We start from the raw sequence: 16,808 nt of genomic DNA on the forward strand, positions 1-16,808 counted from the left end.
TATCCATTCCAATTGGACTTGAGGTTCAGGCATCTTCCAAAAAGGAAGAGATGGCCAAACTATACCTATAACATTGTTTACAAGATCTTCCTTTTTAACAATTCCTTTGATGCGATACAAAAAATTGCACTTATCCTTTCTCTTTTCAAACTTCCAAAAGTCATTTAATAGACATTTTGCATCCAAGTCATGATTAAACCCTGCCAATCTAGCCCAATACTGAAGACCCAGTTTTTGTCTTCTAATATACAATGGAGACTACCCAGTCTCAACCAAAAGTGCCAGAATAGGAGTAGTCCTAAAAGCTCCGCTACAGATTCTCAGGGCTCTAGTCTGGGCTTTATCAAGTTTTTGGAGATTTGTTTTGGCTGCCACACCATAAACAAAACAGCCAGTCTGCATATCTCCCTTGTTTAGAGTGGGGAAAATGGCACATTACACATGGCAACATTAAGTCACGATGTGCATGCTTGGGCATCTTTGCCTTCAGGCCGTATGGTGTATAATGGAAAGTTCCCTGTTCTCTTCAGCACTGACTAAATGTCATGTCCCCACTTACTTTGTGCTTTTCTCATAAACGGATGTTCTGTATGAGCACGCGGTCACCTGCTTCTAGTGTGGATGGTCTGACGTGTCCAATCAAAGCTTGTTCTGATCACTGCTCTTTAGTGTGTTCTCTTAACCCTAACCTTGACCCTGTAAGCATGTTCCTTTTATCCGATCAGAAGAATCACTGGAGACCAGAGAGTAGAATCACTCGAGTTTTATTGTTCCCTATACATCCAATCTAATACAAGTCCGGCGTGATACTGTCCCTAGTACGTGCACGGAGATCTCAGGGGCGGTCCCGTTTTGATCTGAGTGCTTGACTCTGAACACCACATTTAAACATAAATCATGAATATTCAGTAGCTGGGTGTGGACATCTTCTTTTTCCTTCTGGCACTCCTCTACCCTCCAGGTACCCCCTGGCGCAGCGTTATCTGTAACAGCTTAATCTGGGAGGACATGCTACACAATCTATCTATTGTCACAGTACGTTCTTTTCTCTGCGATAGGGCAAGAATGGAGTGTGTTTTGTGCAGTGTTGCGTGAAAGTCCTAAACCTCCTTTTAGTCTAATCTTTAATATTATGAGCAATGACGTTTACGTCCTTCAACCCTAAACCCTAACACTAACCCTCTAACCTCAACCTTCTAACCCTAACCAGGACCAAATCAGATTTAAACTAGGAGGAAACCAGTAAATAAAGTTTACCTCTCTCTCCCTCTCTCTTTACATGTTACACCTGATATAACATACATTGTAATATGAAATGATATGAAATAAAACCACCACAGTAACCACCACAGTAACATTTTAAAAAGCTTTAATAAAACCAGAGTCAGGCAGAGGTCATGGTCAGGGGTCACGCTGAGGTCAGGGGTCAGACACAGCATCTCTCTGTGCCTCCATTGCTCGCTGCATCTTCTCCACCATCCACAAGGGAACACTGAACGGCTTCATCTCGTCCATGCGCACCTCAGGGCAGTCCCTGAAGAAGAACGCATTTGTTGTTTTTTTTAATAAATAAATACATTGAAAATGTATTTATTTATTAAAACACTTATTTAGCCCTAAATACATTTCAGAAACAAGACCTGTGCCCCAGATACAGTACATCAAATATAACTTTTAGTGATAACAGTCTGATGCTGATTTATTCTTCGTTACAAAATCACTGGACATGATGTAATTTAATTGTTATGATTATCCAATCAGAAAGCAGAATGAGCCTCACATGACTCTCTCATTTGATCTGATAGGTCAGTCCCTAAACCCCAGCACCTGCAGCCAATCAGGACTCAGTGCTAGTGCAGCCTCTGAGGCTCAGGAAGTGAATCTAGAGGTTCTGAACATGAAGCCTGTCCATAAACTGAGAATGAAACACACACGTATGTGTCTCTATCTGTGGGTCAAGGCTCTGGACACTCAGATGTGATTGTACTTTTTAAAACTTTAAAGAGACACAGACAGCTCAGCCACTGCAGTCACAGAGTAGTTAGCCCCGTGTGTGGCAGAGTGGTTAGCAGTGGCAGAGTGGTTAGCAGTGACAGAGTTGGTTAGCCCTGTGTGAGACTGACTTGTACTCGTCGCTCTGGGCCAGGTCCTGGATGTCCTCCTCGATCAGAAGATATGCCTGAGACACAAACACCCAACCCCTTAGATCTGGTTTAAAACTGGTTTAGTCCTGGTTCAGTCCTGGTTCAGTCCTGGTTCAGTCCTGGTTTAGTCCTGGTTTAGTCCTGGTTTAGTTCTCACCATCTTCCCTCCAGTGGCTCTCATGTGATGCCTCTCAGCCAACCACTGCTTGTCCTTCGCATCTGCGGCGTACTGCAAAAAAAAAAAAAAAAAATAAAAATTTGTTAATACTTAAGTAGTAGTGGTACTAGTACTAGTAGTAGTACTTGTGGTAATAGCAGTTCATTACCTTGAACAGATCTGCATGTTTGATGTAGATTCGTCCTCTGGTGCCTCCCATACCCAAAGCTCTGCACAGAAATGTTCAACAGGTGTTTATGGTAACAGCAGCAGCAGTAGCTGTACTAGTAGTAGTCACTGTAGTATTCATCATAGCAGTAGTAGTAGTCAATGTAGTATTCGTCATAGCAGAAGTAGTAGTAGTAGTAGTAACTGTAGTACTGACTTGTTGGCTCTGGAGCCCAGGACGAAGGTGCTGCTGTCGTTGAGTCTGTTTGGGTTCCACTGAAAATAAACACTTCATTCAGAAATATATGACAAGTATACTATTTACATACAAAACAGACACAATCGCTTTTTTTCTCACTGTCTGACTTGAAATCAGACTAAACTTTTCCTGTTTTAGATCTTTTAGTTCATCCATCCTTCCATTTTCTTCTGCTTTATCCGGGGCAGCAGTTTCAGTAGGGAGGCCTAGAATTCCCTCTCCACACACACCACTTCCAACACTTCTAGGAGGATTCCGAGACATTCCCAGGCCAGCCCAGAGACATAGTCCCTCCAGCGTGTCCTGGCGGGGTCTCCTCCCAGTGGGACATGCCCGGAACACCTCCCTAGGGAGGCGTCCAGGAGGCATCCGGAATAAATGCCCGAGCCACCTCAACTTCTCCTCTCAACGTGAAGGAGCAGCGGCTCTACTGTGAGCTCCTCCCGTGTGACTGAGCTCCTCACTATCTCTAAGGAAGCTCCTAGCCACCCCGCGGAAGAAACTTATTTTGACTGCTTGTATTCGCGATCTTGTCCTTTCAGTCATTACCCAGAGCTCATGACAATAGGTGAGGGTAGGAACGTAGATTGACCAGTAAATCAAGAGCTTTGCCTTTAGACTCAGCTCCTTCTTTACCACAACAGACTGATACAGCGGCCGCATCACAACAGACGCTGCACCGATCCACCTGTCAATCTCACACTCCATCCATCCCTCACTCGTGAACAAGACCCCGAGATACTTGAATTCCTTCACTTGAGGCAGAGACTCACCACCCACCCAGAGAGGGTGAGCCACCTTTTTCCAGATGAGAACCATGGCCTCGGATTTGGAGGAGCTGATTCTCATCCTAGCAGCTTCACACTCGGCTGCAAACCGCCCCAGTGCTGCAGGTCCTGGTTCGAAGAAGCATCAGGACAACATCATCTGCAAACAGATGAGATCCTGTGGTCCCCGAACTGGACCCCCTCCGGCCCCTGCCTGCACCTAGAAATTCTGTCCATAAACTCAGGTCCTTGGTCCACAAAACAGAACCGGTGACAAAGGGCAACCCTGGCAGAGTCCAACATGCACCGGGAACAGGTCTGACTTACTGCCGGCAATGCGAACACAGCTCCTACTCCGGTCATACAGGGACCGGACAGCCCTTAGCAAAGAGCCCCGGACCCATACTGGGGTCCTTTCGGACCCCCCACCATGAGGGACATGGTCAAATGCCTTCTCCAGGTTCTCCAGGTTTGGCAACTCCCTTGAGCCCTCACGCACCCGATGAAGACTATAGAGCTGGTCCCGTGTTCTACAACCAGTATGAAAGCCACCCTGCTCCTCCTGGATCTGAGGTTTGACTATCAGTTGGATTCTCCTCTCCAGTACCCTGGAATAGACCTTACCGGGACAGCTGAGGAGTGTGATTCCCCTGTAATTGGAACACACCCTCTGGTCCCCCTTCTTAAGCAGAAGGACCACAACCCTGGTCTGCCATTCCACAGGTATTGTCCCCAACCACCACACGATGTTGCAGGGGCGTGTCAGCCAAGACAGCAACATTCAGAGATTTAAGATACTCAGGACGGATCTCATTCACGTCCGGAGTCTTGCCACCAAGGAGCTTGCCAACCACCTCAGTAACTTCAGCCAGGGTGATGGATGAGTCTGCCTCTGAGTCCTCAGTCTCTCCTTGGAAGACGTGACAATGGGATTGAAGAGATCCTCAAAGTATTCTTTCCACCACAAAACAATGTCCCCAGTTGACTCCCCAGTAGGTGCACTGTCTAGTACCCCTCCCCGGGACTCCAAGAAGGCCGGGTACTCTGCACTGCTGTTTGGCCCATAGGCTGACACAACAGTGAGAGACCTGTCCCCGTCCCAAAGGCGCAGGGACGCGACCCTCTCGTTCACTCGGGTGAATTCCAACACATGGTGGCTGAGCTGTGGGGCAATGAGCAAGCCCACACCAGCTCGCTGCCTCTCCCTGCGGGCAACGCCAGAGAAGTGGAGGGTCCAACCCCTCTCGAGGAGTTGGGTACCAAGCTGTGCATGGAGGTGAACCAGACTATATCTAGCTTCAACCTCCTGCATGAGCTCAGGCTCCTTCCCCCCCAGCGAGGTGACATTCCATGTCGCTACAGCCAGATACTGTATCCGTGGACCGGGTCGCCGAGACACCCGTCCTTGACCATTGCCCAGTCCTCTATGCACCCGACCCCCTCACCACCTGACCCTCTGCGGATGGTGAGCCCACAGGAGGGCAGACCGGACTTTCAGGCTCCGTGGGCAAAGGCCTGGCCATCAGGTGCTCGCATTCAAGCTCCAACCCCAGGCCTGGCTCCAGGGTGGGGCCCCAGCTGCGCCATACAGGGTGACGGCACAATCCTTGTTCTATTTTCCATCACAGTGGTATTGGGAACTGCTCTTAGTCTGACCCATCACCTAGGACCTGTTTGCCATGGGAGACCCTACCAGGGACATAATGCCCTGGGCAACATAGCTAGGTCCTAGGCTGATTCGGGTACGGAAAGTCCTCCACCATGATAAGCTACTGCCATCTCATTAGAACTCCCACCTAGATCCTTTAGGTTTATCAAAATAGTTTCTATTTACTAATTGCCAAAATAACAAGAGAAGGATTTTTTAGACAATTTTTCATGACTTTCTTTATATACAGTAAGATTATTATGACTTTTACAATTACAGTTTGGGAAGACCCAGATGATGTCATGTCTTTGGAAGCTTCTGATTTGGTTTATTAACAACATTTGAGTTAATTAGAGACACACCTATGGATGTACTTGAAGCCTGAAACACATTGCTTCTTTGTATCATGGGAAAGTCAAAAGAAATCAGCCAAGATATCAGGAAGTGAATTGTGAACTTGCACAATTCTAGTGTATCCATCCAAGTCTAGTTCATCCAACCCAAGAACAAAAGACCTTGTGAAGATGCTGCTGAGAGTGTGTCATTATCCACAGTGAAATGAGGACTGTACCGACATGGGCTGAAAGGACACGCGGGAAGAAGACATTACTCTAAAAGACACGCAAAAAAGACAGATTACAGTTTGCAAATGCACATAGGGACAAAGACCTTCATTTTTGGAGACATGCCCTGTGGTCTAACATACTAAAATTGAACTGTCCAAATGTAACGATGCTCATCGTTACATTTGGCATCATGTTGTGGGGTTGTTTTGCTGCAGGAGAGACTGGTGCACTTCACAAAATAGATGGCATCATGAGGAAAGAGCATCATGTGGAGATACTGAAGCCACATCTCAAGACTTCAGCCAGGAAGTTAAAGCTCGGAGATTTTCCCAATCCTCTTCTGGAAAGAGGAAAACATCACTAACCGCGTGTAATGTAATTGGTTGATTCTACAAGGGGGAGAGTGGGGCGTAAACTTTCAGTCATCTGTAGCACTGATTCACTGTCTGGGGCTCAAGTAACCCACAACTCAACATTGGTGTCAATCAGAAGCTAACACGTCTGTATAGCACCGAGGAATAAAGTTGGTGCTGTCAGATTTTAATTGTGCCTGAAATCGACAAAAGAAATGCAAAAAAAGTGACTGAGCAGATTTCACTTTTGGAATACTTTCCTGCAGCAGATTCGACATCCAGCATCTAACTTATTTTGTGGACATAATTTCTTGACACAGCAGTATATCTACATTGCTCTAGAGTTGTAAAGTAGGAGGCCGTCGGAACATTAACAGGTTAATAATTATCATGATTATATTGTTAATTGCGACCATTTTGTTCACAATAATCGTGAGTCTAAATTTTAATCGTCCCGTCCCTAACTGGAATGTCAGAAAGTGTAGCCGGATGGCGACAAAGAGAGGGGAAAGTAGTCCACACAAAAGGGCTCTCACTCCCAGAAGGAACAATAGCCGGCACTGAGGACAGTTACAAGGACCTTGGTGTCACACAATCAAATGGCAACAAGAGGAAACAAGGAAAGCAGCCACAGCCAAATACCTCCAACGATTAAGACAAGTCAGGTCAAAAGGAGTCAGATCAAAATCAAGAACACGACCTGGGCAATAAACAGCTACGCCCTGCCAGCAATCAGATACCCAGCCGGAATCATAAGCTGGCCGAAGGAGGAGATACAGACCACATCTATTAAGACCTGAAAGTTCTTGACCATGCATGAAGGTTTCCAATCCAAATCCAGCAGCCTGAGACTATACGTGAGCTGTAAGGAATAAGACACTAGTGAGTGTGAGAGACACTATCCAGGATGAAACATCCAAGATCCATAAGTACATCAAGGACAAAGGCCCAACAGGTGACGTGCTCAGTTTCTCAATGAAGTGCTAGAGGTACCATCATGGGAGGACAAGCCCCTGCATGGAATGTACCACGGGAACATAACTGAAGTGGCTGATAGCATTGATAGCTATCAATGGCTTGAGAAAGCTGGACTGAAGGACAGAGGCACTCATCCTGGCTGCACAGGAGCAGGCATCGAGCACTAGAGCGATAGAGGCCCAGATCTACCACACCAGACAAGACCCAATATGTAGACTGTGCAAAGAGGTCCCTGAGACAATCCAGCTCATAACTGCAGAGTAAATGGAGTGGCATAACCAAGTGGAGCCATAGTGCAAAGAAATATCTGTGCAGAGTACGAACTGGTGACCCCAAGGTCAAGGTGGGACGCACCTCCAAAGGTATTGGAGAATGATCGAGCCAAGATCCTGTAGGACTTCAGGTACAGACTGACAGAATGGTGATGGACCAACCGGACATTGTGGTGGTGGATAAACAAAAGAGCAAAGCCGTTGTGGTGGACATCGCTGAACCGAGTGAACATCAGGAAAAAGGAACATGAGAAACTAGAGAAATACCAGGGGCTCAAAGAAGAGCTGGAGAAGGCCTGGAAGGTGAAGGCATTAGTGGTGCCCGTGGTCATCGGAGCACTCGGGACAGTGACCTCCAAACTGGAGAAGTGGCTACAGCAGATCCCAAGAAAAACATCAGACATCTCAGTCCAGAAAAGTGCAAGGACAGCAAAGATACTGCAGAACCCTCAAGCTCCTGGGCCTCTGGTAGAGGACTCAAGCGTGGAAAAAGAGGATGAAGCCACCCACCCACAGTATATATGATATAAAATAATAATAATAACAACATTTAACACATTATAAACACACTGACCTTTGGCCCCTCCCTCTTCACTGGCTCTGCCTTCAGCTTCACTCTGAAAATAATATAGGCCCACTGTAAAATAAGCCCACAGTAATACTGGGGTAGGGAAAGGGGTTGGTGGGGTAGAAGGAGGTGTCGAGGAGGGGGTTGGAGAGGAAGGGGGGTGGAGGGAGGTGTGGAGGGAGTTGTAGAGAGAGGGTTGCAGAAGGTGTAGAGGGAGAAATGTAGGGAGTTGTAGAGGGAGTTGTAGAGGGAGGTGTAGAGGGAGGTGTAGAGGGAGGTGTAGAGGGAGACGTGTAGAAGGTGTAGAGGGACAGGTGTAGGGAGGTGTAGAGGGTGGTGTAGGCAGTGGTGTAAAGGAAGGTGTAGAGCGAGGAGGTGTGGGGGGTTGTAGAGGGTGGAGGTCTAGAGGGAGGTGTAGAGGGTGGAGGTATAGAAGGTGGGTTAGGGTTAGGGGGTGTAGAGGGTGGAGGTGTAGAGGAGAGTTACTGGCTGAAGGAGAGCGGCCGATCGTGAACTGGACCAGAGCGAGGCTTCCTCTGAAACACAAGTGTAAATACTACAGTAACAATACTACAGTAACAGTACTACCATAACAGTACTAGTAATGTTTACCTTCTTGGGCACAGGACTGGCTCTGTGGCTCTCATCATCTCTGAGTCGCTGCAAAAACAAATGAACAAATTAAGTACTTTACAGTACTGTGTGAATACTGGAATACTGCAGTACTGCCCAGAGTACTGCGGGGTGTAAAAGTACTGCAGTAGTAAGTACTTTATGGGAGAGTTCTGGAAGAGGCCTCTTTACTTCAGTCTCTGGAAACAACAGTTTGGCCTGAAAACAACACAACCTCAGTGAGTACAATTACTTCACATACTACTGCAAATACAACTGCAAATGCCAGTACTAATACTAATACTGTAATAATAATAATGGGTTAGAGTAACATGAACAAATTCACATATACAAATAATAGTACATAGGAGTACAAATACCAGTTCTTGCGAGTATAAATTCAAATCGTACGTGTTCCAGTGCACTGCGACACGTCTCTCTGATCAGCTGATCCGTCTGAACCTCGTCACCAACGTTTTCTTTCACGTTCTCCGCTGCTCGCTCTACAAGCTGCAACAGGAATTTAGGTTAGATAAACCTTACACTCTACATCCTAACCCTACACCCTACCCTCACACTCACCAACTCAGTCATTCACACACTCACTCACACACCAACTTACCACAAACTTTTGGGCAAACTTTTTGACACACAGGCCACAATGGGTTCTAAAATTTGACAGAGGGGCCAGGCCAGGATATATATATGTATATATTACATTAGAAATGTGGCCTGTAACATGCAGCAAAGCATAAATATTCAAGGTTCATTGTAAAAAAAAAAAATTCCAAATGGATTCATTAAACTAATAATTCATTTATTAAATTTTAGTCAAATAAACACAACAGAAAAACGTGCATTCAGTTTTATCAAGTGCCGAAAGATCAAAAACCAAATTGAACAAGGTTTACTCTTACCTATTTTAATATAATTTGGTCACGTTCGGCGGGCCGGATTAATAAGCCCAAAGGGCCGTGTGTGGCCCCCGGGCCGTTGTTTGTGTATAGTGTATAGTGTATATGGTGTAGGCAGCAGGGTACAGGACAGACCTGGTGGTATTTGCTGAACACCTGCAGAATCTCTTGGTTTAGACTCGGCTGAAGAACGGCTCTGAGCAGCTCCATCGAGATCTGAGGGTCTGTATAACTGCAACAGAACCAGAGACTACACCATGAGAGGTCAGAGACCACACCATGAGTGGGCATGTCCCTGACAGACAGGTGCGTACCTGACAGACAGGTGCGAACGGCGGCCTCTCTTTTGAATGGGTCTGTGTTTGATCATCAGGTTCCAGGGCTGAGTCTTAAAAAAGGAAAAATGTACACATGTATTATTATTATTTTTTTTCTTTATTATTATTTACATTATTTATTGCAATAAGATTTAATCTGACACAAACACAACCTCGTTTACGTTCAAAGTGGGGGCATTTTACTTTAATGTTTCATGTTATTAACTGTAACAGGAGACTTATTTAGACCACCATATTACCTTTTGTTTTGAAATGCTCTAGTTGCTCAAAAACATGTATTAACATTCCTAAAACATATAAAACATAGCCCACTCTGAATCCCCACTCCCTTTGCTCTCTGTGCTCCCCGTTCAGAGCACTAACACAATACAATCAGCGTGCATCCCACTAATCAAACTACTGCACATCATATCAGGTCAAATTGCTGTGTAGAGTTTTGTATCATGTTTTTGTATATTTATGGAGAATCGGCAGGTGGGAGCAGGGGTGACAGGCTTGAGGGCGGAGCCTTGTACAGGCTTGTAGTGCTAACCATAATGAGGGTTCAAATAGGGCCCAGGAGACATTGCTAAAATACTCAAACATCCATGGATGACATCTAAAAGCTTTTCAGACATGTTTCTGCTGAGGGAACATTATGACATGGTAGAAAGAATACCCACTCTTTAAAATGTAGCCCTTATAGATTTTTAAAAATAATTTATGATGTCAGAGTGTAATCAGCTGACCATTCTGATCAATAATATCAGTATTGGTGTTTTTCAGAGTTTACCCTATTGTTTACATTGTACTTTACCATGACATATCCAAAATGTAAATCCACAAGTGGTGAACTTGATCAATTCTATTAGAGACTAAAGCCAAGACGTCACTGTGTTACATCAACAGCAACAACAGCAGCAACAGCAACACACATCTGGGCTTGAACATATTCATTTTTGCTGCCTCCATCTGTAATAAATATGATTGATATGATTGGATGTTGTGACGTCATCTGAAACGCAGCAGTATATGACGTCATAGCGTCACCAGCTGAGTCTGATCAATAATAAACGATTTCCTTCTTTTTAATCTGATAAAACACTAAACCTAAAACAGAGCCGCGGGTTACTGCTGTTCTCATTCATAATAAATTAAGAGTTTCAGCGACAGTCCGAAGCACAGACGTATAATCGTATAATCAGGAACCAATCACTCAGCTGTTTGGAGCGCTTTGTTTTGGCTGTTAGCTTTAGCCTGCTAGCTTTAGCCTGTTAGCTCCCCGTTAGCTCCTCGTTAGCCCCGTTCCGGCGCAGGCTTTACCGGGTTCTGCTCCGGTTCGGGTGCGTCCTGCTGGCTCCAGTCCCGGGCTCCGTCTGCACGTTGTGCCCCCATCTACTCCACGAGAACCGGTCAGAAACAGTGCAGAGAAGACGGAAAGACCCGGCGAAGAAACGAGTAAACACCGGGGAAAGAACAGCGGACGGCGGCTGGAGGTTAAACACCGGGGAAAGAACAGCGGACAGCGGCTGGAGGTTCGGCCCACAGCAGGACAAGTGACAGCGGGCAGAAGGAGCGCTGATCCGGGCGGATTCGGGCTCTGGTTTGGACCACAAAGTGAGAAAGAAACTGTTCCAGGAAATGAGCACTATTTCCGCTCCCGACGAGTCAAAACAACGCCTCTTTCCGGTTTCATAAAGAGCGTTTGTTTTTGAATAGAAACACAATGAAATGTAAGGGGGAGTATATGCAATTATTTATGAATGACTTAAACCTGATCATTTTCATTAGTGACAAGGTCCATTCTTCCACTATGTGCCTCCAACCACACCACAAGATCTGGAAGGGCATCTGACACAGAATAACATCTGCAAATAAACCTGCCCCCATCTTAGTCCATCACCAGAGGAATTCAAGATGGGAGGGCACCTGATACACATGAATTCACACATAGTTTCAATTTTTTTTAATGAAAAAAGTTACAAAACATATTTACAGAAAATAGTTGTGGAGTCGAGTCATGGTCTGCAGGTGATGGTGGTAGTAGCAGTAGCCGTACTAGCAATAGTAGAACTACTTGTAGTAGCAGTAGTACTGCTGTCACAGTCCAAGCAGAGTCCGTGCCTCTCGGCTCTGGTGCTGTAAAGTCTCACTGGCGTATCTCTGTAACAGCTCCATCTTCTTCCTTCGGATCAGAGCCTCCTCCACCTGGAAATACAAAACAATGTTTACAACAAAATATTGAGAATCAGAGCAGAACGAAATCCTTGAAATACAAAACTATGTTTACAACAAATCACCAAGAACCAGATGAGATTGTTGCTATACAGATAAATACAACAAGAAGATAAGGCCCGGCTGAGCACTGGACAGTTCCCTGATGGAGGAGAGACATCAGCGAAGAGCAGTACTGGGATTTTTTTTTTTAGCACTAGCAGTATCAGTAGCAGGTCTACTACTACTACTACTACTACTACTACTACTACTACTACTACTACTACTACTACTACTACTACTACTACTACTACTACTACTACTACTACTACTACTACTACTACTACTACTACTACTACTACTACTACTACTACTACTACTACTACTACTACTAGATGCAGATGTAGTCCTTCGTGTACCTCTTTCTGGGAGGGGACGGGGACGTGAGCAGTGAACATGGCTCCTTCTTCTCCTTCATCTTCATCAGCACCTTCGTCTTCTTCCTGAACATGAAATATACAAACAGACAAATAAATACACAAATACATACTTGAATACAGAAATAATTTAATAAATGCATTTATTTTGTATGTATGTAGTTTACAAGGGGAGCCACGGGGTACACACTATACAGGGTGTGTACTGGTACTCCCGCCAGGATCAGTCTGCTGTACCAGTGTTAGTAGTTGTATTTGTTTTTTTGTGGCAGTAGTATTTTAAGTATTTGTAGTAGTAGTAGTACTTTTACCTGATGGTCTGTAACTTTATAAATGTCCTCTTCTTCCTCTGTTCTGTTTTGATCTTTCTCAGACCTCCACTTCTCCACAGCCTCTTGGATCACTGCAAAAGTACACGTGGTTACTATTATTACTACTGCTACTACAACAACAACAACAAATACTACTACTACTGCTGCTGCTGCGGCACAGTCACTGCTCTGTGAGTGAAGAGAAGTGAGGCTGCAGTTTCAGCCTATGCTTCATGAATATTATTATTATGAACATTAAATCCATATCTTTGGGTTTTGTACTTTATAAATATGAGATAGTACTAATCATATTCTATTATATCTGTACCGTTCTTCTCATGCTGTGCCTCCAGTGGCAGCAGCACACCATCATCTTCGTCTCTGTATCCGTAATACTCGGCGTCCACGTCCTTCATCAGTTCCGCCCTCGTCTTCCTCACCTCCGGGGCCGCTGCCAATCACAGGGCACGGTACAAGAGAGATCAACAGCACTGGCCGATTACACCACAGGATATTAAGGTCAACAATCAATCACAAGACAAGAAGTGGTCAATTGATACTTTGCAGTGACATCACGGAGTGGGTGTCCTTAGTTACCATGGAAATACAATGCACACATTAGCAAACACTGTGAAAACAATTTTAAGACAAAATGGATTTAAACATCACATTTTCAGGAGCCTCTAAGCGCTCATGGTCCTGTTTAGGAGTTTGATTTTACAGAAAAAGGTGAAAGCGAGTAACTGAAAAACTGTTGGCTAATGCTAATGCTAGCTAGCTTGTGACGGTAATGTTATTTGAGAGACACTTGTTTAAAAGCACAAATCGCTCCTGGTGTAGTTCAGATAAGTCAGTTCTTTATGGTTAGATTGTGTAAAACCAAGCTCAGATTAAAGTCTAACAAAGCTTCAGACAGAGCAGTGCCTATAGTTAGCATCACACTCCCAGGAAACTTTGATGACATCAGCTGCAAAGGATCAATAACACGACCAATCGCAGGGTCCTTCAAGGTCTGTAAAGCCTCAAAGATGTAGAGTAGGTTATAGATCTAAGTCCCGGTTTAGTCCAGATTTAGACCCAGTTTAGTCTCGGTTTAGTCTTACGTTCTTTCTCAAACAGCTCTCTGACTCCAGGAAGGTCTCGTGCTGCTCCAAAGTATTTGTATCCTCTGTTTCCAGGAACCTCTCGACCTTCATGGTCCAACATCCTGGGCCCGAACCTCTGAAAGACACGAGGGGTTAGAGTACTGCGACCACTACTGCAAATACTACTACTACTGCAAATACTACAAATACTACAGACCTCTGAGAGACTTGAGGGGTTACTGCGAGTACTACTACAAATACTACTGCAAATACAACTGTAAATACTATTGCAAATACTACTCCAGGCATTAGTACATGGTGCCATGTATTAGTACTACAGTAAAAGTACTTTTGCAGTAGTACGTGTATACATTACCCTGTAGTCCGGTCCTCCCAGCTCTTTGATGCGGACTTCCCAGTGGCGTTTTTCTCTCAGGAGTTTGTTGATCTCATCGTTCAGATCCCGGATCCGGAACTCGCCCAAGCCGGCTGAAAATACAGATACAAGAATAAACAAATACATGATATAAAAAACAAATTATATAAAAATATTATAATAAAAATACAAATGCATAAATAAACTCTTGCCCGAAATAAACAAACACATAAATATAAAATAATATACATAAAAATACACATGCATAAACACACACTTGAACCTGCTACAAATAAACAAGTATATGCTTAAATATAAAATAAATATTAAAATGCATAAACACTGGACCTCCCTGCTGAAAACACACACATCAGAGCTTTTACTGTGAAAGAGTCAGAGGCTTTTACTGTGAAAGGGGAAACGGCAAGTACTGACCATTCTGGATTTGGGCGACTTTCTTTGAGACTTCACTGATGATCTGAAAAACACAAAAGTCTTAAAGTAAAACTATAACTACTAAATGTACTTATACTAATACTACTTATAAAAGTACTTAGTACTTGGGTGTTAGGGGAGTCAGGGGGAGTCTAGGGCTGGAGGAATCAGAGGGAGTCTGGGGCTGGGGGAGTCTGGGGGAGTCTGGGGGAGTCTGGGGGAGTCTGAGGGAGTCTGAGGGAGTCTGGGGGAGTCTGGGGCTGAGGCACACCTGGCGTCTCCACTTCTCGGCTTTGGGGAGTTCATCACACTCAGACGCCAGGTATGGCCGCCGCTCCTGCAATACAAGGGTTAAATCTGTTATTATTACTGATTATGATATAATTTGTTCAGATGTGTAAACAAATGAACACCAGGATCAGCTTAGAGTATATAATATATATCCTATATATTTAAACCTATTGAACTTGTGTCTCTATAGTTCTCATCTCTGACCCCTGTGGATCATTCTGTTATAATTTACACATTTTAAATCACAATGTTGATCTAAAACTACTTCATAAAAGAAACAAGCCCGCTGACTTCTGTGTTAGAAAACTGCGGTGTCCAATGGGAGCTGACGTTGCCATAAACGTCATCACAGCAAATTGCCACATGCTGTCGCGCCCCCTATGGACAGCTGCATATCACTCTAGTGAGCCGGAGATTTTTTTTGTTTTTTCACAACTGAATCCTGCGTGCATCACTGATTAAGAAAATAAAATTGGAGGAGTAGGTACATCGCAGTGGGTGTATACCAATGGCAGTGTGATAGAACGGAAAAATTATGTCTTAAATACAGGAGGACAAAGAATACTCAAACAAGCACAAATCATTCCAAATACAACTTCAGGTGAGTAAACTGAGAGGGGAAACAACGCTAACATGGTTAAAAGTCAGTGTTTCTGAATAGGCCTGATTTGATTAAAATATTAAAATGTGATGTAACATGTGAAGAGGAGTCAGACCTTGACTTTTCCCTCCTCCAACTGTGCCTGACGGAACCGGGCCAGAGCCGTCCTGAAACACAAACACACTCTCTTTAAAAGAAACAGGGTTATGTAATAGTAGCATCTCTCTTTAACGCATTTTATACAGAGTATGACAGTGCGGATTCGCATTCTCAAACAGTAGACTCACAGGAGGCAGCGTTTAATGTCTTGCCCAAGAACAAAAGGACAGTGTACAGACTGGTGACCAACCTCACTTAGATGTTATAATTATGTACTTTTAAATGTTATTACAGACCCAGAACTGTCACAAGATTACAGCACTTTGATAAATCTGTAATTTTATCATATATCATGTCATATATAAACACACAGTTTATGTGTGTTTACATATGTTTATTTATACATTTATGTCATCCATGTGAAGCACAGCAGCCTCAGGGTTAAACTGCGTATGTGTGTGTGTGTGTGTGTATGTATGCATACATATATAGACGTGTGTGTATATATATATATATATATATATATATATACGTGTGTGTGTGTGTTTCAGACTCACATGGCCTTCTCCGCGTTACGAGCCTGAAATGAACAGAAACACAGTTTATTTCATAGTTTTATCTGATTTTTAACCGATGGCAGAATATAACAGGATTATAAAACAGATCCATGTTTGTGATAAACTCACTGTTTAATGTGAAAAGTACTTATAAATCAGCCATTGGGTTTGTGATTAACTCACAGCTCAGATCTGTTGAACTGTTAAACACATCTGGGCTCTAAATGCTTTTGTTTTATTTTATATAAATATTTCTCTGAATTTTCTGAACTTTTACAGTTACATTTAGCTCATTTAGCTGAGTTAGCTCCGTTGTTAGCTCCGCTTTTAGCCCCGTGCCCGTTCATTTATAATGGTTAGCCTTTAGCTTTAGTCTCTCACCATCTCCGCCTCTGGTCCGGGGTCACTCTCTGGTTCTGGTCCAGGTCCTAGTTTAAGTCCCGGTCGTGGTCTTGGTCCAGATTCTGGTTCTGATCCTGGACAAACCGCACGCTCCGAAACACACGCCCCGGAAGTGTCCCAGAGCGCCCCGGAAGTGTCCCAAGGCGCACTTCCAGGCTTGAGGTCCGACCAAAACATCAGCGTTCCAAAATTATATAAGTTATACTTAAAATAATAATATTTATTTCGTGAGTGACAGAGACACAGCTCATAGAGCGTTTATAGGGTTTAAATAATA

At 44.1% G+C, this 16,808-nt stretch overlaps 2 protein-coding genes across 2 annotated transcripts; both read right to left on the reverse strand.

Annotated features, from left to right (window-relative positions):
* Positions 1–1,353: 1,353 nt before the first annotated feature.
* LOC117378111 (deoxynucleotidyltransferase terminal-interacting protein 1) lies at positions 1,354–11,393 on the reverse strand. The gene is made up of 13 exons (XM_033974652.2): positions 11,047–11,393; positions 9,721–9,794; positions 9,542–9,638; positions 8,904–9,002; positions 8,652–8,711; positions 8,493–8,540; positions 8,367–8,416; positions 7,887–7,929; positions 2,687–2,745; positions 2,471–2,531; positions 2,302–2,373; positions 2,124–2,179; positions 1,354–1,534 (listed from the first exon to the last, which is right to left on the reverse strand). The coding sequence occupies exons 1-13, from the start codon at positions 11,116–11,118 to the stop codon at positions 1,420–1,422; spliced, it is 906 nt and encodes a 301-aa protein (XP_033830543.1). The 5' UTR covers positions 11,119–11,393; the 3' UTR covers positions 1,354–1,419.
* A 283-nt stretch (positions 11,394–11,676) lies between these two features.
* Positions 11,677–16,666, reverse strand: isy1 (ISY1 splicing factor homolog). The gene is made up of 11 exons (XM_033974115.2): positions 16,511–16,666; positions 16,130–16,152; positions 15,589–15,640; positions 14,853–14,918; positions 14,582–14,624; positions 14,147–14,259; positions 13,789–13,906; positions 13,014–13,136; positions 12,686–12,777; positions 12,357–12,440; positions 11,677–11,931 (listed from the first exon to the last, which is right to left on the reverse strand). Exons 1-11 carry the CDS (start codon positions 16,511–16,513, stop codon positions 11,824–11,826), a joined length of 825 nt encoding a protein of 274 aa, XP_033830006.1. The 5' UTR covers positions 16,514–16,666; the 3' UTR covers positions 11,677–11,823.
* Between the last annotated feature and the right edge of the window lie 142 nt (positions 16,667–16,808).

The sequence above is a fragment of the Periophthalmus magnuspinnatus genome, chromosome 10 (assembly GCF_009829125.3).
Source record: "Periophthalmus magnuspinnatus isolate fPerMag1 chromosome 10, fPerMag1.2.pri, whole genome shotgun sequence".
Classification (NCBI taxonomy): domain Eukaryota; kingdom Metazoa; phylum Chordata; class Actinopteri; order Gobiiformes; family Gobiidae; genus Periophthalmus; species Periophthalmus magnuspinnatus.

What these genes read in the sequence shown, in the direction of transcription:
- LOC117378111 (XM_033974652.2), bottom strand. Translation starts at nt 11,118, where the DNA reads ATGGGGGCACAACGTGCAGACGGAGCCCGGGACTGGAGCCAGCAGGAC. An exon ending in GTCGCAGTGCACTGGAACAC is followed by an intron (nt 8,712 to 8,903) that starts GTACGATTTGAA and finishes TGTTGTTTTCAG; the next exon opens with GCCAAACTGTTGTTTCCAGA. An exon ending in AACATGCAGATCTGTTCAAG is followed by an intron (nt 2,374 to 2,470) that starts GTAATGAACTGC and finishes TTTTTTTTGCAG; the next exon opens with TACGCCGCAGATGCGAAGGA.
- isy1 (XM_033974115.2), bottom strand. An exon ending in CCGAGAAGTGGAGACGCCAG is followed by an intron (nt 14,625 to 14,852) that starts GTGTGCCTCAGC and finishes TGTGTTTTTCAG; the next exon opens with ATCATCAGTGAAGTCTCAAA. An exon ending in GGCACAGCATGAGAAGAACG is followed by an intron (nt 12,778 to 13,013) that starts GTACAGATATAA and finishes GTACTTTTGCAG; the next exon opens with TGATCCAAGAGGCTGTGGAG.